At 38.8% G+C, this 22015-nt stretch overlaps 1 protein-coding gene across 1 annotated transcript in view; it reads right to left on the bottom strand.

Moving 5' to 3' along the window:
* Positions 1 to 9944: 9944 nt before the first annotated feature.
* The window catches only part of ptchd4 (patched domain containing 4), a 96094-nt gene continuing 84023 nt past the window's right edge, over positions 9945 to 22015 (bottom strand). The window contains exon 3 of the mRNA XM_059357186.1: positions 9945 to 20853. Within this exon, the coding sequence (XP_059213169.1) occupies positions 19172 to 20853 (1682 nt within the window). The 3' untranslated portion in view covers positions 9945 to 19171. The remainder of the gene's footprint in view (positions 20854 to 22015) is intronic.

Raw genomic sequence — 22015 nt, 5'->3', positions numbered from 1 at the left:
AATATGCATGTTAGTGTGGAAGAAGGGCCAACATAGAGAGAAACTGGTTAATTCCCAATGTTATCTGGCGTGTGTGTAGGATGTACTCAGACACCACAGTACATACTTTTTAAGAATAACTTAGGGGTGGGCGATATATATCGATATAAAAAATATATCAATATATTTCTAAACGTGATATGGAATTAGACCATATCGCATGTATCGATATAGTTCAAATTTTTTTCTATCTCTATATATAAATCCTGCCCTTACTAGGGTTTGTCATATTTAGTTATTTTGTAATGTTTGTTATTATTTTCTCATATAAATATATTAATTTCCTATTTTATTTCATAGGCTATTTTCATTTAAGATTTTTTTTAAATGAGCACTTTATGGAGCTTTGATTTTCTAAAAAGGTACTCCTGTTATACAGTATTTATGTTCACTTAAATAAACGGTTTCAACAACATCTTTGACTTTGACTGAACATTTGCTCTCACTTTGCGATAAAAAATATTGGTATATATATCGTATATTGATATTCAGCCTAAATATATCAGGATTTGACTTTTGGACCATATCGCCCAGCACTACTTAGAATTAGAGTTATATTTAATAACCGACTGAGCTTGAGCATTATTCCCACTCCATTCTTCTCAATTAAGTATACCAACATTTTTCTATTATCAATTGTTTTTTAAAATCTTCTTTTTTTTTAAGCAAAACTGCAAAGTAATACCTTCAATTGCAAATTAAACAACTTATAAAGATTTTATAGAGCACTCTCACTCACTATTTTCTCACATTCAGCAAGGGCTGATGGACTTTCGGTCTCTAATGAAATATATATTCATAGACTTTTCAGCTCTATTCATTGTCAAAAGTCGTCAGGATCTCTTAGGTGGAGACAGAGAAAGTAAAGAATAAAGAGAGAATTCTATGGAAGTAATTATCACAGCAGAAGACAGCAGGGAATTCAGACTACTTTAATAGGTTGTGAAGAAATCAGTTCAGATCTACCTGAAGGGAACAGAGTGGAGGGATACATTTAAAGGCTGGTTGTGATGCTAAGAAAATTATTGATTTATTAACATATTTATTTATATATTTAGAGGGTAAGGGGAGAACTGCAGATATGTTATGTAACTGTATAAATGAACACAAGCTTGAAGGCTGGGGCTATGTATTCATAGTAATGATGAGAAAAAATATATACCAGGGAAGACTGGTGTTAAAGGAAGGCGCTCAGGAGGAGAGGATGGGGAAGCAGAGAGAAGTTAGAAAAAGAGGAGGTGGGGTGAGAGGGGAAGAAGGTGGGATAAGCAAGAGAGGGGGGAGGAAGCATGAATAATCCATTGGAGAATCACGACAGGATTAAGACAAGGTGGGAGCCAAAAATATCCCCAGAAAAGGCAGCTTGGCGCAATAACGCTGCACCGGAGCACAACACGACAGCAGCCACTCCTGCTGCCAGTCTCCGTCAGCTCAGGAAGCAAAACGTTGGGGGGATTATAAAAAGCCACGATGATGTTGCTGTGTACAGTAAAACTTTCAGAGTCATGCAGTATAAAGCCTAGATTTACACTCGGCCATCTTTCTAAGACATTTAGATTTTGGTAAATGTAACATCAATTAATTTCATCAATTCATCATTTTTTGAAATCCAAACCTCCCTCCCTACTCAAGAATGACAGTAAAAAAAATCAAAAAGTAATTTACTGATGTTTAAAGGGGAACTCCAGCAGTTTTACACATCAGTGTTCAAGTTCAGTGTATTTATCATTGAGATACTGTGACAGCTGTGATTCCACCTGTCTTTAACTCTTTGTTATGCTCCAACATAATAGAGGACTATGTTAACTTCAGTCCCTCCCTAATTGATAACTTTGTTGACTGTACTGCAGATTCACTGCGAACGACGCTAGACTTTATTGCCCAACTAAAAAAGAAAATAATAAAACAGAAAAAGTTAACTCCATGGTACAATTCTCAAACCCGTGAACTGAAGCAAATGTCATGAAAGCACGAAAAGAAATGGCGTTCAACTAAGCAGGATGAATTTCTTTTAACCTGGCAGGACAGTCTTAAAACATATAAGAAAGCCCTCCGTAAAGCCAGATCAGCCTATTATTAATCATTAATTGAGAAAAATAAGAACAACCCAAGATTTCTTTTCAGCACTGTAGCCAGGCTGACAGAGAGTCACAGCTCTATTGAACCATGTATTCCTATAGCCCTCACTAGTAATGATTTTATGAGCTTTTTCAACGAGAAAATCATAACTATTAGAGACAAAATTCACTACCTCCTGCCATTAACTGGCACTGAGGCATCCTTAAACCCTGGAGCCTTAGAAACGGGTACAAACCCTGATAAATATTTAGATTGCTTTGCTCCCATCAATTTCCAACAACTAACTTCAATGATTTCTTCATCTAAACCGTCAACCTGTCTCCTAGACCCCATACCAACAAGGCTGCTTAAAGAGGTTCTACCTTTAACGGGTACCTCTTTCTTAGATGCAATCAACCTGTCATTATTAACAGGCTATGTGCCACAATCCTTTAAAGTAGCTGTAATTAAACCTCTTCTCAAAAAGGTTAATCTAGATCCTGGCGTTTTAGCAAACTATAGACCAATATCTAACCTCCCCTTCCTCTCTAAGATCTTGGAGAAAGCAGTCGCAAATCAGCTTTGTGATTTTCTTCAACACAATAGTTTATATGAGGACTTCTAGTCAGGATTTAGAACCCATCATAGCACAGAAACAGCATTGGTAAAAATTACAAATGACCTTTTAATTTCTTCGGACAAAGGACTGGTCTCTGTCCTTGTCTTACTAGATCTGAGTGCTGCATTTGATACAATTGACCATCGTATCCTATTACAGAGACTGGAACATGTAATTGGCATTAGAGGAACGGCACTAGGCTGGTTTAAATCGTACTTATCAGACCGTTTCCAGTTTGTTCATGTGAACAATGAATCCTCCGTGCGCACTGATGTTAACCACGGTGTTCCACAGGGTTCTGTGCTTGGACCAATTTTATTCACTCTTTATATTCTCCCTCTAGGTAACATAATTAGAAAACATTCAACTAACTTTCATTGTTATGCTGATGACACTCAGTTATATATATCAATCAAGCGAGACGAAACTGATCAGCTAGCCAAACTTAATGCATGCCTTAAAGACATAAAAACCTGAATGGTCCACAACTTCCTAATGTTAAACTCTGATAAAACTGAAATGATTGTGCTGGGACCAGAACACCTCCGAAACTCATTATCTAAAGACCTTATTAGCATCGGTGGCATTACCCTGGCCTCCAATACCACCGTAAGGAATCTTGGAGTTATCTTTGATCAGGATCTGTCATTTAACTCCCAAATAAAACAAACTTCGAGGACTGCATTTTTTCACTTACGTAATATTACAAAAATTAGACACATCCTGTCTCAAAAGGATGCAGAAAAATGTGTTCATGCTTTTGTTACTTCAAGGTTAGATTACTGTAATTCCTTACTGTCAGGCTGCTCCAATAAATCCCTTAAAACTCTTCAGTTAGTCCAGAATGCTGCGGCTCGTGTACTGACAAGAACCAAGAAAAGAGATCATATTTCTCCTGTTCTAGCTTCGCTGCACTGGCTCCCTGTAAAATCCAGAATTGAGTTCAAAATCCTTCTTCTTACTTGTAAATCTCTAAATGGTCAGGCACCATCATATCTTAAAGACCTCATAATGCCATATTACCCTTCTAGAGCACTACGCTCCCAAAATTCTATGTTACTTGTGGTTCCTAAAGTCCTTAAAACTAGACTGGGAGCCAGAGCCTTCAGTTATCAAGCTCCTCTCTTGTGGAATCATCTCCCAGTCTCAGTACGGGAGGCAGACGCCCTCTCTTTATTCAAGAGTAAACTTAAAACTTTCCTCTTCGACAAAGCCTATAGTTAGGGCTGGGCTTCTGATGTTTTTGCTAACTTGTCACTCTTAGTTAAGAATGCCGTGCGAAACCATGCAGAACCAACGGCACTGAGCGCATATTATCGGCGCCAGTGAGGCTCGACACAGCCTTAGCTGTTGGGAGGGCCTCTTGGTTCAGATGTTTTAGCTAAGAATGCCATGCGGGACCAACGACATTTAGCCGTTGGGGAGGGCCGCTTGGTTCTGATGTTTTAGCTAAGAATGCCATGCGGGACCAACGACACTGAGCGTGCTTGTACGGCGTAAGTGAGGCTCGTCACAGCCTTATTCGTTGGTAGGGGCCGCATGGTACTTGCAGTGGTGGTGTGGACAGGGGTTTGTCCACTCCCTAGGACTATCACGGCACAACGGATAGTATCATCTTGTCCTGTGTATTATTGTATGTATTTCCAGAGTACTCGCACTTTTCTTTGCTCTGTCTTTTACAGGGTGTGGAGCTGTGGTCCTGCTCCATCACTCCTGCTGGTCTCACTGCTGTGGATCTGGTTCGGCCCCAGATGGGAATGCTCCTCTCCTGGTCCACTCTACACTCACCATCACTACTGGCCAATGGTGGCACTTCATCACCTGCTGCTGTGCCCCTCCCAGAACTGCTGCTACTTGCTGTCTCCCCCTTTCAACCGTCTCTCTATCCTCCCCCAAGCGTCAAGCGTTTTTTAAGCTCCTATTCGCAAGGCCAGATTAGGAACTGGGGAAAGTCGACCATCGTACCCAGACCCTAAAAAAGTCACTGCACAAAATATACTGCTGTGGACACCACATGGGTTCAGATTAGGGCTGTACGATTATGGTCAAAATGATAATCACAATTTTTTTGATCAATATTGTAATCATGATTATTAATCACGATTATTCATCATGTTCAGGAAAACATCTGTACTTTTATTGCACTACTTTAAAACAAACAATAGGAACAGTTTTTAGTGTGTGTACAGAGTGTCTGGTGTTTGTTGTAAACAAACAGAGATCGCTAAGTGAACACCTCCTGCAGCAGCAGCACATACAAACTGTACTGCTACAGAGCTAACTCTTAGCTTATTAGCAATTTGCGGACTGGACGCTAAAGAGTTAACATCCCCTCCGGCTCTGCAGCTGGGAAAGACTGCTGCAGGGGGAGTGTGCCGCTTCGACTCGTTCTTACTGAGGATATCCACCAGCCGCGGAACAGCCATGTGTATACGGCTGGGTCGCTACGCTGCCGTTAAGCGCCCGGTCGGAAGCCCCAGTTCTTAACGAGCGACTTTTTCTGGTGTTATTGGAGACTCCTTTTCCAATAACACCAGAAAAAGTCGCTGGATTAGTCCCTTTTTTGAAAAATAGTCGCTAAGGGGGTCTGAAAAGTTGCTAAATATAGCAACAAATTTGCTAAGTTGGCAACACTGTTTCACCAGCTTTTACAAATGGCGCATCGAGTACTACATCACATCCTGTTTAGCGTTCTATCCAATCAGTAACCAGGCTTTTTTCAGGGGAGAAAAACGACCCTGCCCCCTGGTGGTTGGTGGACTACTGGTGTAGAAAGTGCTTGATTAGATATGCAGGAGAGCCGCACTTTAAAATGGAAATATCGCCGACGATCAGGTTAATTTAATCTTGGCGGCCAAAATCGCGATCACAATTAAAATTTTATTAACTGAGCAGCCCTAGTTCAGATCCAAATGTCACAAAGGGGGTTGAAAATAATACATTTTGTGTAGAGCACAGCAATGCATATCACTCTTTGCAAAGCCACCAGACTTCTTTGACAAAACCAGTAATTTAACCTTGCAGAGCTCATGAATTATTGGCCTACCGTTGCCTAGAACTGTTAGTATGTGTGTTATTATTTGTCACATAATTAACGCGCTGTTGACAGCAGTACACTGCTTAGCTTCTGTGCTGGTACTAGCCAACAGGGAATCTACCTACTGCCGTGGTAATACACACTAGGTATGGATAGGGACATATATGTCGCATCAGCCAGAAAACTACATCAGGTCACATAGGGATAACATTTTCAGAAGGGCTTGAGATCATGTTGAGCCTACATACATTGACCAAAATGTGAATGTTTGGATTCGAAAACATAAGGTACATCACTGGGATGCTGCAGAATTTTTTGAAAACCTCAAAATACAAAATAAGCGACTCGCACTTTAAGCCCTAGTTCCCTTTCCCTTTAAAACCCCCTGTAAACTTTCAAACCTTAATCTCCCTCTTCCTGTACGACATAAATAAGCCACATTTAAAGTTAAAATTGGAATAAAATACTCACAAACTCAACTGCTTCATCAGAACTGTCATCACATTCTGATTACATGTGACATGCAAACTAAGTGACATACAGCACACCTCCAGCCGGTGAGTATTCCAGCTTAGAAATAGTGGTTGGTTTCTGGGGGAAAGTGTTAGGTCGCTTAGATGAAGTACTAGAGCCCTGATTCACCTTGCATAATAGGAAATAAAAGTCAAGCTGTCTTCTTATTAAAATAATCTGTCTCTCACAAGTCCCCACCTGCATTGAAGTGCAATACTCTTATGCTGGAGCACCCCTTTCCTTTAAACATGCTATAAAATCTGTTCATTTTGAGGTAATTGTCTTTAACTAGTGGAAAAATTTGCCCTTTTCAAAATAGAGTTACTTTCTTCTGCATCTGTCACACCAGACAGCAGCTTTCTACATGCCATAAGATGGAACACTGCAAAGAAGGTGTCTCTAAAAACAAGATAAAAACACTAAATATAATGGAAATGATCTTGCTGCATGGACAGATAATTTCACTTGACAATATTTCTTAAATTAAGATTGTTAAATCTAGAAATAAGCATGTTGAACACTTAAAATGAGAAATTAACTCTTAAAACAAGATAAATTATCTAACACTTCTAAATCTAAAGTTTTTCTATCTTGGTAAGAAAAAAATAATTTGCAGTGTAAAACTCATTAAATCAGCAAACGACTCAACATGAACATTTCTCATAGCCAGCCTCATTCACAATAGAAAAAACTTACAATCATCCCTACTGCTGGCATCTTTTCAAATTCAAATGAGGACTTACCTCCTGTTTTGCCAGCATCCATTTTCTTTATCTCTTCCTCCTTCTAACACTTTTCTCATCCTTGCCTACATTTCCTCTCACTCCATTCCCCCCTGTATTTATCCCTGTGTCACTTCAGTCAAATGAGGTTAAATCTTCCTGCTGCTTGGTCAGAGGCATAGATTAGCAAAACAGAGTTCAGCTCTGCCAACACCTAAGAAGGCAACCAGAAAAACAAGCAACACAGAGACCAAATTGGAAATGTCCTGTTCTTTAAAAACTTTACCGTGGCGACATGTGTGCGGGTGTTTGTTTATGATACGAAGACATGCAGAGCTGTTCGTCTAACAGTGTAGTTGCATTAGCATTTACATAGCATAGGGAATTTAGCAGTTATTAAAGATGTCGAGAAGGGGATTAGGAGTCATTCTATAGGAAAATCCCGACATGTGAAACATCATTTGCTGGCATAAACATGCATGCTCTTGTTTCAACAACAACATACATACTAAAAAATAATAAATAAATACATACTAACAAATTGTGACTGCCGAAGATGAACAGTTATGAGAAAGGCATTAAGAATGAACTTAAGTTAGAAGCTTAAATTTCACAATATTGTAACAAAATCAACAATAAGGTACACTTTAAAAAAAAAACAAAAAAAAAACCCTGTTGTTTTTATGGTAAAAAAACAGCAGCCCTGGTTGCCAGAACTTTACCGTAATACATGTGGTGCAACTTTTTCTAATATTACGGTAAAATGATGCATTGTTCATTTCCCGTTTACGATTGCCATTTTATTCCATATTTTACTGTAAAAAATAAAAAGTTTTTCCATCAAAAGAATCTGCCATACAATTGACAAGAAAATACTTTATAATGCTGCATAAATGAAAGATTTTACCATTAAATATTACAGTATATTTTTGTTAGAGATATGGTGTTTAGTACATTTAACAGTGAGGAAAAAGTATTTTTACAAAAAATTGCTAAATTGCAAAAATTATAGTGATGGCATGTATATTTATGACATTTATTATTATATTTATTTTATATTTTTGTTACAAACAAGGTGCCAGTGTATTTTACAGTGGAGTAATGTATTTTAAAAAATACTGTTTTGGTTGATATATATATTTACGGTGTTTCATTGTTACTGAAACTGAATTAACCCATTTATCATTTTACGGTCTTTTACTGTCATGGTTTAGCAGTTTTTCACCGTAAAATCGTCAGACTTTTTTAACAGCGTACCCTCCAATTGAACAACCTGTCCCTCAACTATTCAAACAAGACACAAACAACCAACAACATTTGACACCATCTCATCACAGTGTTTTTTACTGCACCTGGTTCTAAAGACATCTCAGTCATAATGTAAGAAAAATACTCCACATTAACGATATCTACATCTGTATGAAAATATTGGAAAACGCAAGTACTGTGCCTACGACTATGCCGTATGAAAAACAGACTTAGGAAGCCCCCGGGTACTTACAACCCTTAAAAAAGGAATACCACCCACTTTAAGAAACAATTTTAGTCAGTAGAATGAGTCAGATCAGACCTTGGCCAAGGCCACAGCCTATCTTGAAAAATAATTTGTGTATCTGCCCTGTGATTCAGATCTGCTTCACAGTTTTAATGAGTTCTTCCATGGCCCATGCTGCACCCCTCCACCACATTCAGTGCTCATGAACAGTTCCTAGGATTTCCTACAAAAAGCACTTGAATTGTAAGGTTTGCCATAAAAATTTGTTAAGTGTGGAAGCAACATGATTGGTAAATTCCATGTAGGTCGGTATTGATAGGGTCAACCCGTGTGCAAGTCCCATTGATGAAGTAATGTCTGTAAATTGAGTCTAACTCCAGTTCTTTTCACCAAAACTACAATGCTTAAGTTATTAAGCATTGTAGTTTTGGTTCCGAACCTAACACTGTAAAAAAAAAAAAAAAAATGTTGTTTTTACGGTAAAAAAACAGCAGCTGTGGTTGCCAGAACTGTACCGTAATAAATACGGTGCAACTTTTTTTTAATATTACGGTAAAAAGATATTGGCACTGTTTAAGATTTTCATTTTATTCCATTTTTTACTGTATAAATAAAAAGTTTTTCCATCAAAAGAAACACTGTTCTGCCATATAATTTACAAGAAAATACTTTATAAATGCTGCATAAAAAGATTTTACCATTAAATATTACAGTATATTTTTGTTAGAGATATGTTTTGTACATTAAACAGTGAGAAAAAGTATTTTTTACAAAAAATAAATGCAAAAATGATTGCTTGTATATATATATTACACTATATTTTTGCTACAAACACGGTGCCAGAGTATTTTACAGTGGAGTAATGTATTAAAAAAAAGAGTAAAAAATACTGTTTTGGCTGATATGTACATTTACATTTCTCATTTTACGGTCTTTTACTGTTATGGTTCAGCAATTTTTCACTGTGAAATCTACAGACTTTTTTTTTTTTTACAGTGCAGTACCTGTGCAGCTTTAAGCATTTACCTTTATTTCATAGTGATCACTTGGAGACATGGTGGCTTCTGTTTAGCATATTTGTTACATAGTGTCTTGCTTTAAAGAATATTCTAAGAACCTAATCCGTGATCACATTCAATGGCTGGTTTAACAAAGATATATTAAGATGCCTTTAGATTTGGTAATGAGATGTAGGCAAATTCACCTATATTAGTCATGCCTAAATCGAATCTCTACTAAAGTTACACCAATTAACAACTAAAAAATCTGGCTTTTAAGGAATCTGGCTTGAAACTCAAGCTGTGTTCACACTGCTAACCACAAAGATAAAAAGGCAGTTTCAATGGAAGCTGACACAGTTTTTACAGCACTCCAGATGTAATAAAGTGTTAAGTTTTTGTTTCACCAGCTACTGTGTGAGTAAAGTAACCAGCATTTTAAATGAGCAATGGCTAACATTAGCTGTGATGTTGTGTCAAATGTTAGCTAATGCTATCCTAGCTTTCAGTGTATTGCGGTGCACATGGAAATGGCAATGGGGTGGCAAAATGGCCATTTTGTAACATTGTCGTTGGTAGTCTGAAAATAGCATAAGTGACCATATGTGAGCATTACTCTGACGTCAAGTGCATTTCAAAAACATTTCTGGAAGAAACAATTATTTCTAGGTATTCATTGGGTTGAGAGAGCACTGACCATGTTAAAAGGGACTGGACTATCCATAGGCCCACAGTGTATATGTACCTTTTTTAGAGTGGTATAGACAGCATAGAAGGCCCAGACTTTGGCAAAGTCAATCTCAACAGAATTCACCAAATACTCAGAATAATAAGAGCAAACAGTGTCTTCTTTCCAGAGTTACGTGGACACATTGTACTCACGTTTTTTATTCCAGGTGTTTGGGTCACAAAACTCCAATCAGACAAGTTAAGCCAGGCTCAGACCGCAGAAGCTTTACAAACGATTTTAAAATCAAATTGCCTCACACGCATAAGGAGAAACTACACAGATGTTCTTCTCTCTTATCTCAAACATTATTATCATACCAGAGGGAGCAATGCACCACCTCAACTGATCTCTCTCCTGTGATCTCATGAAGAAGCAGATGTAAACAAACCAGGTGCCACAATTTGCTGTAATAATACTTTGCAGTGTCTATTCTTTAACGAGAACTAGAGGCGAACTGTCCGTTTCAATTTCTGTCAACAGTAGTATGCTAGCTAACATTAGCCCACAGGGCTAGATTTTTTTCACCGTTGCTTGGCAACACGACAGCTGCTCTCCTCTGCTAATGTAATCATTCTCGCAATCATCCAGATCATAACTCCATTATATCAAACATGTTTGACATTATCAGGGTGGCCCCAATGAGTCTTTGAGCAGATTGGAAGGTTTAAGACCCATTCACCCATTGGTACAGACCAAAGTCTTGGACCACATCTCACCACCAATTATCTGGAGGGTTGAATCGCCCCCAAACCCATCAGTCAAGCCGGGCTCAGGCCACAGGAGTTTCAGGCCGATTGAACCCCAATTAACCCCTCCTGATAATCATGAAGAAATGTGGCCTGAACTCTTATTTCAGCAAGATTATCAGTCAATGAGAGCAGTTTACAGATCCAATCTTACACCTCCAAAACTGTTTGCAGACTCATCGGGCTGCCCCTATAATTATTAAACATGTTTGATATTTAGAATTTAAAATCAGAATATGATGTTAGCAGCTAGCATGCTATTATGACATATATAAAGTTTATATTATAAATATTTAAAGTCTCATCTCCAGTTCTTCAGTGTTGATCGCATATTCCCAACTATTTTCTTACCCAGACTCATTTAGCCTTCTGGTTTTGTTTATCCTCACCACAAAGCAGCAGTTTGTTGCAACGCGTCAATCGCTTTTTCTGCCATGATAAGGTCAATAATATTCTGTAAATGCATGTTTTAGATTATAGTGAAGATTATCTGGGAAGAGTCTCCTGATGTGTGTGATGCAACCCAATTTCAAAATCGGTCAGGTTTTTAGCACTCCTGTCATCTGAGTCTGGCTTTAGACAACGTAGTATGGGCAAGGACAGGAAAACAGTAGCATAAAAAATGCTTGTTGACAGTAACACAAACCTATATATGCCATATGTATTTTCAAATGAATAATTCATTATATAATAGATAGATAGACAGATAGATAGATAGATAGACAGATAGATAGATAGATAGATAGATAGATAGATAGATAGATAGATAGATAGATAGATAGATAGATAGATAGATGTAAATAGAATAGATGCCACTCAATAACAAAGCCAAAAGAAGGCTAATGTTGTCCCCATTCATCAAACCTGTTAAGTGACATACAAGATAAATGAGTTGCAATACAACAGTAATTTGTCCTCTGCGGCTATGGCTGCAATGTAGATTATTTAGCAAGCAAAGTGGTGATTGCATAATTTTATTGCCCTGTATTGTGGAGATATTGTGCTGTCCCTTGTTGTTTAAACTAAATATATGCTGGTGCATGGTTAAAGGACAGTACACCCATCTAACTGCCCTAACACTGACTTTCAAAATACCACCAAAGATTATAGCATATTTATATCTATGTTAATGCTGTTTTTTGCTTTTTAATGAACATGCATTGTAGTCATTAGTTTAATGAAAAAATAGATTTGGAGACGTCACTGAATATCCCATTGACTGTAATGTGGATATTTTAGCTGTAATGTCACATACATTCTAGTTATGGTATCCCCATAGAACATAAAAAGGGGCTATATCAAACCATATAGCAGGAGCTTACAGAATGGATCAAATATAAGTTGTACTTGTAATATTACATGTGTTAACATTGTAAATGTGCAACACTTAAAGAGGTATGGTCACCATTATTTGTTTATAAAAGAAATGCTGCATTACTGGATGAATGGTTGTTTTACATCAGTGGTTCCCAAAGTTTTTCTACTGGGCCCCCCTTTTCTATCTAAAAAACACTATCAAGGGAAATAGCTGAGCTTTGACTTTATTATGGCCATAAAAAGTTAATGTGAGCTTTTGCAACCAAATGAGGCGTATACTGTATGCTGAGACTTCAAGGCTGCTCACGACCCAAGGAAGCGCAGTCAAGTGGGGAATTGTTTGGATGAGCTGTTCTCGAGAAAGCTGCAAGCAGCAACAAAATTGGCCCATTTCAAACGGCACTCTTTGAACAGGCACTGCACTAGTATGAAAAAATACAAAGCTTAGCTTTTAGAGCATGTTAACTTCAAGAGTATCTGGTACCTTAGAATATTAAGTTATAAAGTACACTAAGCAAGTTTAGCTTTTAAAGAATAAGGCTGGCAATGTTTTGTATTTAATTATCAACCATCCAATGAAAAGACCAATAACAACCAATGAATTGATCATTTGCATATCAAAGCCTGATATCCTTGTGCCATGGAGTTCCATTGATGAAAAGCTCGCCAAATATTTATTAATGTGCAGCTGTAAATAGTCCAGCAAATGCACTATTTAACCGTGTTAGAGTATGGGAACCATAGGACAGGATAGGTAGGTCGCAAATTATTGAGACATTCTAACACATTGTTGGTTTAAGTTTTTTAGGGGATTTGTTGACATTAGTAACAATTTTGATTAATGCCAAGCTCTACTTTAAGTTTTCGCCCAAAAAAGACCGACGACAATATAAAGATCTGTTTTAAATGTTGGATAGTACATGCTGTTTCAGTGATCCATTAGTAAGACTCAGCGTGTTGCCTTAGAAGAATATGTTCTATTAATTTCTAGTCATGCTATTTATATAGGAGGAGTCTAATCATAAACATTCATCATTTGGAATGATGCTAATCGTAAGAAAGCTGAAAAGTGGTGAATGTGGCAATAACAGCAATAGCTTTCTAGGCAGCAATGGCAGGCTGTCTATGATGATACCAAGTATATTTATGAATGATGATCCAGAAGAGCTAACAGTACTGTTAAATATTAAAATATTTGCTGCTAAGCTTGGACTGCCATATAGCAAACTGTAATAGTTGTATTTCAGACATTGAATGGAGATTCATCTATATGCTGTACATTTCTAACCTATGTTTTTGTTTAAAGTTATCATTATAAGGCCTGATAAACAGTTCTGTTGTTTGAAAAAGGGCTGTTGAGAAATGAATTATTGCCTCACATGAAGGCAAAGTAGAGAACATAAAGGAGTCAAGACACAAACAAACAAGAATATGGTTTGCCAGAGTTTCCCATATAAAAGTGTGAATCATCAACAAACATTGACACTGCAGTGTGCAAGGAATAAGATCTAGTATACTGGTAACATTCCACTGTTTATTACTGGCCTACTGTGTTCAACTTTTTCCCTTTTTATTCTTTTTTATTTAAGAAAATTCTGTCATTAAAAATCTTTCTATAGTATTTTTTCTTAGAAAATATAGAAAATAGTAATTTACAGTTATTTTACACATGAAATATCCTCTGGCTTTTGTTTTGAAACAGATATGACTAATTTTGTTCTTTTGCAGCACATGGTGTTACAGAATATGCATCGAAACAACAAACATAAGTCACTACAGCGTAGTAATAATAAAAAAATATGCAGACTTCATACAGAAAAATTAAATGCATGCATACATACAATACAGTGCCATGCAAACAGTTCATTTTGGGAAGTAAATTATTTAAGATTTGCATTTCTTTCCTGTGTTTCAAACATTTCATGCCTTCTTGCTATACATACGTGACATGGCTTTTACATAATGTGACGCTCACTGCAGCTGCTGCAGGAAGTAGCTTGCAAAGAACTCCTCACTTCTTAGTGGGGCAATGTTTGGTTGATGAAAAGTTATAAGGTTTTTATCATTGACCATTCAACACTTAAGATTACTTTCCATTTCCACAAAAGCAGGAAATGTGTTTGTGTTTGATAGGTAAACGATTCCTTTGCACCTTTGCATCTTTTTTGTCACTGATATTAATTTCAAACAAGGAAATAACACCTGTCATTAAATGACAATGACTTATTCCCTCTTGCACTCCCTTGTGAGCAATATTCCTCACTGGCATTTGGTCCAATATAAACAGTCTAATCTACGCCATCTGCCTTAGCTGTCCTCCGTGAGGTCCTTCACTTTTTCATTGGCACCACAAAGAAACAAGACAGCAGTGCCTCTTCAAGGGCAGCCCCTTAATAACCAGCCAATCCTCTAAGAAGGTATTGACTGGTCTGCAATCAGCCACATCTGCTCACATATGGGGCAGCTCTATCACATGCCACCAGCTAAGATCTGCCTGCAAGAGGTCAGTGTGAGATTGGTATCTGTCAGAGCTGCTGACCTTGAGTGTGTTTGTTTCGGGACTGCAACAGAGATTCTTATCAGGCCTTGGGACACGTAGATAATGCTGTTTACCTTCTGGGGAGAATGCAGCCATTTTAGGCTTCTGAGAATGAATATTGAAGAAGTGTATTTGTAGAGTAAACTCTGCTTTTTGATCGGTTCTTATTTGAAGTAATGGCACACAATTTGGTCATTCATTGCAGACCCACTCCAGGCCTATAGGTGGGAGAAGTGGTCTACACTATTTATGAAATGTTCCCTATACACTGCAAAAAGCTAACTTGTATTTTTTTGGGCTGAAACAGTGATTTAAGTTGGTAAAACTTGGAAATATAAATATTATTGATTGATTCATTCATTACCATTAACCGCTTATCCGCAATCGGGTCGCGGGGGGCTGGAGCCTACCCCAGCTGTCATTGGGCGAGAGGCGGAGTACACCCTGGACAGGTCGCCAGACTATCGCAGGGCAAACACATAGAGACAGACAATCAATCAACCAAACCAATTAAACCTAAGTTTAACTGTGGGAGGAAGCCAGAGAACCCAGTGAGAACCCACGCTGACACGGGGAGAACATGCAAACTCCACACAGAAGAGCCACAGGCGGGAGGCGAACCAGCAAACCTCTAGCTGTGAGGCGAGAGCGCTAACCACTACACCACCGTGTAGCCCAATATTATTGTTTAGGGCAATAATGTAAGTAAGCACAACAAAGCAAGCCAGGTGTATGCTCAAAGACAAGTTGGTGAGTTGTTGTTACTTATATCTTTATGTTGGGGTTCAAAACAAGCGGCAATAGTTCTGCTAACTCTTATTTCTTTGTTGTGAAATGCGGAATGCCAACTTTCTGAGTTGGCACTGTACTTGAATTGTGGCTGTGCTGCCTCCAGCTGGAGTCCAAACAGGTAAGCAACCCTTATCATGTTTCAACTTACAGTTGAGTTGAATTCAGAGTTCAAACTCAAAAGCAAAACTTAAAATATTTAGTTTAATTGTCCAACTTAAATATGTTATCAAAGTCTGTTGCCTTGAAATTTTGAGTTCACCCAACTTTTCTTTTTTTGCAGTGTAGAGAGCCAAGTCTTGTCCCCTACAGGCTAGATGTTATTCAACCAGGTTCCATAGTCCAATGGAATCTCTTTTTAAGGGTGTCTAATTGGCCTTTCTGAGTCAAATTCTTTCCTAGGGCTTTCTCTCCATTTATTAAGATCAATGAGTGGCTTATATATTAAATCCTATTAGCATATGAACCTTTGATAATTGGGGGAAAAATGTTACAAAACTGTTAAAACTCTCATCTGTCTAGCATTGACTTTACATATTTTACATTAACTGTTCCTTCCTTAGGTAGTATCTTTAATATCCAGTCTGACATGCTGTTGATATTAACCCACAATGGTTCTAGGGTTGGGGAAATGGGAATAAAGCGGCATATTTTTGGTCACATGGGGGCCTTGGAACATGCTGAAAACACACATCTTAAAAAAATATCACCTCAAAATGCCTATTTAGAAATCCAGCAGATAGAGAGCAACATTTAGTGTTGTGTTTCTGATGGTCTGACCAATGTTAGTCCTGTATTCAATCTTCTTCAAGCTCTGTTTTGGTTGCCACCGACTTATGTGGGAAATATGTCGCCCTTTCCTTGCCAAATGCTCCAATATATACAACACCAGCTTTGTCTGCCTGCTGTTTGTTGCTAGGAAAGTAGATAAAAGATGTTAAAATGCTTTGCTGAGCTGAGCTGATATGAAGAGTTGGATATTAACTCTGTGTGAACTTGTCTTTTGAAGGGTTTTTTTATTGTTTGTATTTTAACAATTCTGACTCTGGTTCTGCTTATTGATTCTGGTTCTTAAAGGTCCTGGATTTCAATTTCAATTCATGTTTATTTCACAAACAAAAATGTATTAAATATTTAATTTATTTTCAAAGACTTTTACACAGTTCATGTTGATTCATATTCATATTCACAACCAATTTAATTTAATTTATGGTTGGTAGATTCATTTCATACACTTTAATGTAGCTGTAACACTGAAACCAGCCAAAATGACACAGTGTCCAACATACGTAGGTGGCCTGGTGTCACTGGTGTGTTTACTGCGTGCACAGCGGGTGTGTGGTTCAGCTGCTGGGTGTATGGGAGAGACGGCGAGCCTCCTCTGACAGCAAACTGCTGTGTCAGCAAACGGAGCAGACAAGAAAACCTGCGGTGCATGGAGCACAGCTGACTCTCACACTAGCAACTCTTATTGATTTTCCCATTGTCCCTAAACAAAACAAAATGTGCAGTGTCATCCGGTCCAGAAAGATGGCTAATGTGGAATTGTTTAGGAACCGATAAGCAGAACTGAAATTGTATTTTTTTTTGGATCCAAACTTTTGGAACCGGTTCTTGGTGGCCAACCCTTGTCTTTTAATTAATTTTCAACATAAAAATATTGATTAGTGCAGCTTTAAACCTGTCAAAAACACAAGTATTAAATAAAAATTGATTATGCATTTTTTTGAACGCACTGGCTCTATCTAGATAAATGGTGTAAAAGACAAATGTTATGTTGTAGGGCTGAATTTATAGTAGTTTGTTTTCTTACAAATATTTATGATCTTGAATGAGATTTTCTTACTTCTGGAACAAAACTCAGAGGTTCTAGTTTTACCTCGGCTCCCTATCATTTCTTCACACTATTAGACAGTGTACTTGACAAAAAGTGCCTCATTACTTAATTTAAAACCTGCTTCACAAACCCAAACAACATTAAATAGTGATTATTTAAAGGTCCAGTGTTTAGGATTTAGGAAAATCAATTGGCAGTAATGGGACATAATAACAATTGTGTTTTCATTAGTGAATTAGTGTATATTCACCAGAAACTAGAAATTGTTGTGTTTTTGGTTGATCAGAATGCGCCCTTCATAACTACATACAGAGCAGGTTCTTTCCCATGGAGTTCATCATGTTGCACAGCCATGTTTCTACAGTAGCCCAGATCAGCAAACCAAACACTGGCTCTAGAAGGGGCCCTTCATGTTTTACATCACCTGAAGGCCACTGAGGGTTCTGCTACATGCTTGGAAAGGGAGGGTTTTTTTTAATTCAATCTGTAGATGCCACTAAATACTACACACTGGACCTTTAAATAAGCCTGAATAATTCATGGTTCATGGTTGTTTTATGTGAAAGTTCAAACTTACTGAGACTTTTTTGTTGTTACAGAACTTTGTCAAAAAAAAAAAAAATCTGTACACTATTTGGCACCACTGCTAGTTTTGAATCACATTCAGACATTCCCATTACCAGTGCCATGCCAGTAAGCTTTTGTAAGTGGTCGACAGAGACATTCATACTCTCACAGAAACTTTCCATTGTCATCAACCTGCTAGAAAGTTCAATATTTGAAGCCTTGGAAACACTCTTTACTTTTGGTTTTACTGGTCTGGTGCAAAAGCAGTTTAGGGTTTACTCAAGTCATACTCAGGCTTACTGCCTTTTCCAAATACTGCTGCACGACAGTCACTTAGCACTTCCTCTTCACACGCTGCAGCCCACTGCAGTTCCTTTTGCTATGGCCTTCAACCTTATGTGACCTCTAGAATAAAGCAGAATATTTGTCTCCTGCTAATTTAAACCTCAACATTTCTATTCACACGATGCAATGTGCAAGATAATTCTTCATTATGGACACAGTGTATGCCATCTGCCCAGTTCAGCTGTTCAGCTATTTTTAATGTCACAGAAAAGCATGCGGTGTGCTTTCCACAGTTTCTCTTTCCACAAAATTTGGTATTCGTTCTTTTGCTGTTATCAAGTTGGGAGGAGTAAGGTGCGTACACAGTCATCTTCTGCACAGTTTAATTTTTACACTTTACCATGATCACACTAACCATTTTCACCGTCTTGTCTGAGTGTCCTTGGCTTAACAGACTGCTATGTTCCCCATTCACGTCTTTTCAGATAAGGGCTGCAGGAGATGAACATAGAATTGCTATTATTTAAATGGACTAAGTTTAGAATTTAATTACAGATTTACTTGCAAGCATACGTTCTGGGAACTAACTTGTTTGTATTTACCAAATAGTTGGGAAAGAGGTTTGGAACCGTGAGCATGTTGCAGTTTGTGCAAATGAGATACACTGTCCAGACTGAAGGACTGGATGACTGACCAGTGGGGCTGCGCTCTACTCTGGCCAGCTTAGCTGCTATTGGTTGGGAGTGACCGGTTCCCACTCCTCAGGGGACATCTCAGACTCCCCTGCACCTCAAGAGGCGCCTCATCATTGGAGAATACCTCTAATCCACCAATAACTGACGGATAACCATTAATACTCATTTCTAAAATTACAAACTATTCAGACATTTGTCACATGATCAGGATTCTCCCTGACTTCGATGCACTCTATTTCCTCCCTTTCTCTTTCCCTCTCCCTCTCCCGCTCCCTCTCTCTCTCCCGCTCTTTACGCTTGGCCCGTTTCTTTTTCTTGTGTCTCTTTTTGGACGGCGGGAAGAAGGTCAGGAAGACGGGCAGGATGACAAAGCAGTGCAGCACGGTGCAGCCCGCGGTGAGGAGGGAGCACTTGAACAGTGTGTAGGTCAGATTGGAAGGCACAAACACCAGGGGCATGATCCCGATCACAAAGCAGGATGTGTTCTGCAGAATGGCCGCCCCGTGCTCCTCCAGTGCCAACTTGATGCACTGCGTCCTGGTGTGCTCAGTGGCTAGCACAAAAGTGTACAGGTGTGGTGCACAGTGATCCATGGCGAAGTTGAGGGTATAAATAAGGCACAGGATTGAGATGCTGTCCATGCCAACGTTCCAGAGGGTCATCAAACCCAAAACGCCCAGCTCCACGGATGTTACCGTGAGGATGAGCCAGAAGTTCCCCAAGGGGTTGATGACTAGGAAGAAAGTGAGGATGAGGATTGTGAGTACGCTGAAGCCTGAGGTCAGGATGGGCGAAATGACAGAGGAGCTGTAGCGGTCCATAAACACGAACGTAGGATTGAAGGCAATGAACTTGATGCTGTTAATCAACATCAACGGACGAAGCTTTTCTAGAAGCTCCACCACCTCTTCTCGCTTCTTCTCTGTCGTCCGTGCCACCAAGTACATCCGCGAGGCGATAATGTCGTATTCATCAGTCTCCCGGTTCTTGGAGAATATGATGTCCTCAGTGAAGTGCTGGTACTCTGGACTGCGCAGGAAGGAGCCCTTGAGGATGGTGATGAAGTCGCTCTTGGTTGATGCACTCACATTCACCACTCGCAGGTAGTGGAAAAAGTTGTCCATCCAAGAGATCTTGTTGAAACCATGACTCAGAGTCTTCAGGTGCTCTTGTACTGTGGAGTTCCAGTACTCAATGGGTTCATAAATATAAAACCCAATCACTGGACTGTAGTTGCTGAAGTATTTCTGCTGGGTCAGTGCATACGAAACACTCGGGGAGTTACTAGCCAGCAGGTTCACGATATTTGATCCATCACTGATTTGTAAACATCCCATGAATGAGAAAGAGGCGTAGATGAGATATAGAATGACTACGAAGGGTTTGACATAGGTGTTGGTAATCCATTCTGTGTAGTGCTCACGGAGGAAGTGCTGGATGAAGTGATTCTGGTAGGGGACACTGTCGTGGTGTGTGGACAAGTCATGGCCGTCACTCATCATGGTTTTAAACCATGTGGGCTGGCGGTCAAGGTACTCCACTGAGGGGATTTTACAACAGAAAACACTGTGGTAGCGGTTCTGCTCCAGCTGCCCAGCAAACACTAGACAGGAGCCATAGAAAGAGAAAACGTAGAAGTAGTTGACCAGGATGGCAACACACATGCTCTGGCAGAAAATTTTCACCGACTCGATGTTGGTAAAAGGGCTGGCTCCCATGCCAAAGGTGATGATGTAGAGTGAGCTGGTCATGGTGTAGCACACCATCACATCGGCAAAAGCGTCTGCCACACGCTCCTTGAAGGGGAGGTTTTCCCTTGTTCTCCTCCAGCCTGCCAGCAGCTCAAACACCCCTTTGGTTCCATGGCCTAGAAGAAAAGAGAGAGCTCAGTAAGAATTCTGTTTGCACTGATTTACTAGCACTGTGTACATCAAAAATTACATGGTCTGGAAAATTGTGCTATTTGCATTATATAATTATTCCAAGGGAGTGAAAAGGTCCATGTCTCAAAAGTGGAAGGAATTAGAATTCTCTTGATTCGTTAAACCAAAATTTTGTCATTGGACTGAACTGCTACACCATATTTGATTTGCAAAACAGAATTTTATGAAGTTGCATCAACAGAGGATATAAAAATATTATAAGCACTAAAGGGAAAATCAAGTAATGAATCTCATCTTTAAACTCTTATGACACCATAACAACTGCTTTAAAATCAATAAAATGTGGATGTTCCTAATGTTTAAAGCACATTACACACCAGTATTGTCCTCAGTTTAATTACAGAAATGTCAACATTTCCTTAAATTTTCCTTTGCAAGAAACACTGTTTGATACACACACACAAAAAAATCTAACTCCAAAATTTGACTTGAAAAGCACAAAATCACAATCTTTTCATCATGATGACGCCCAAAACATAATTTACTGTTCCTTCTACATCTTATGATTATCTGTGGTCTCCATGCAATGCATGTATCATCCCATTGGCTCAATAGTCTGGAGTGTATATTTTCAGACTATTGGACGGACCCAGATTTGTAGGCATCATATCAAACAGATGTCAATGAGCAGATGTCCAGGGTTCCAGTAAGAGTAAAGACAATGGCCTCGTTTCCCAGATTCGCTCTTAGCGCTTAAGAAGCTCTTAAGCGCTAAGAGCGTCTTAGGGACGCTCTTAAGAGCGCTGTGAAAGAAGGAAGTGTTTCCCAGAGTCGTTCTTAGCTTAAGAAGATCTTTCACTAAGAAGGAAGTGTAAGATCGCCCTGACCCACTCTTAACGGCCTTCTTAGCGACCAAACGCTCAGTGCAGCCGCATCAGGGAAAGTTATATCGGACACAAAGGAATACTAAAACCCTGCATAATGATGAATGTGCGCTCATAGCTGCAGAACACTGACGCAAGAAAAATAATAGCATAAGAAGAAAAATAACGATATAAAAATAAAGAATTGCCCATGTGTTCCTGTAGCTACATAAATAAAATAAATCATCATTACTATCACTCTTTATGTTTTCACACACATTCG

This window comes from Centropristis striata, chromosome 18, assembly GCF_030273125.1.
Source record: "Centropristis striata isolate RG_2023a ecotype Rhode Island chromosome 18, C.striata_1.0, whole genome shotgun sequence".
Lineage (NCBI taxonomy): Eukaryota > Metazoa > Chordata > Actinopteri > Perciformes > Serranidae > Centropristis > Centropristis striata.
This window is presented reverse-complemented; position numbering and strand designations above follow the sequence as displayed.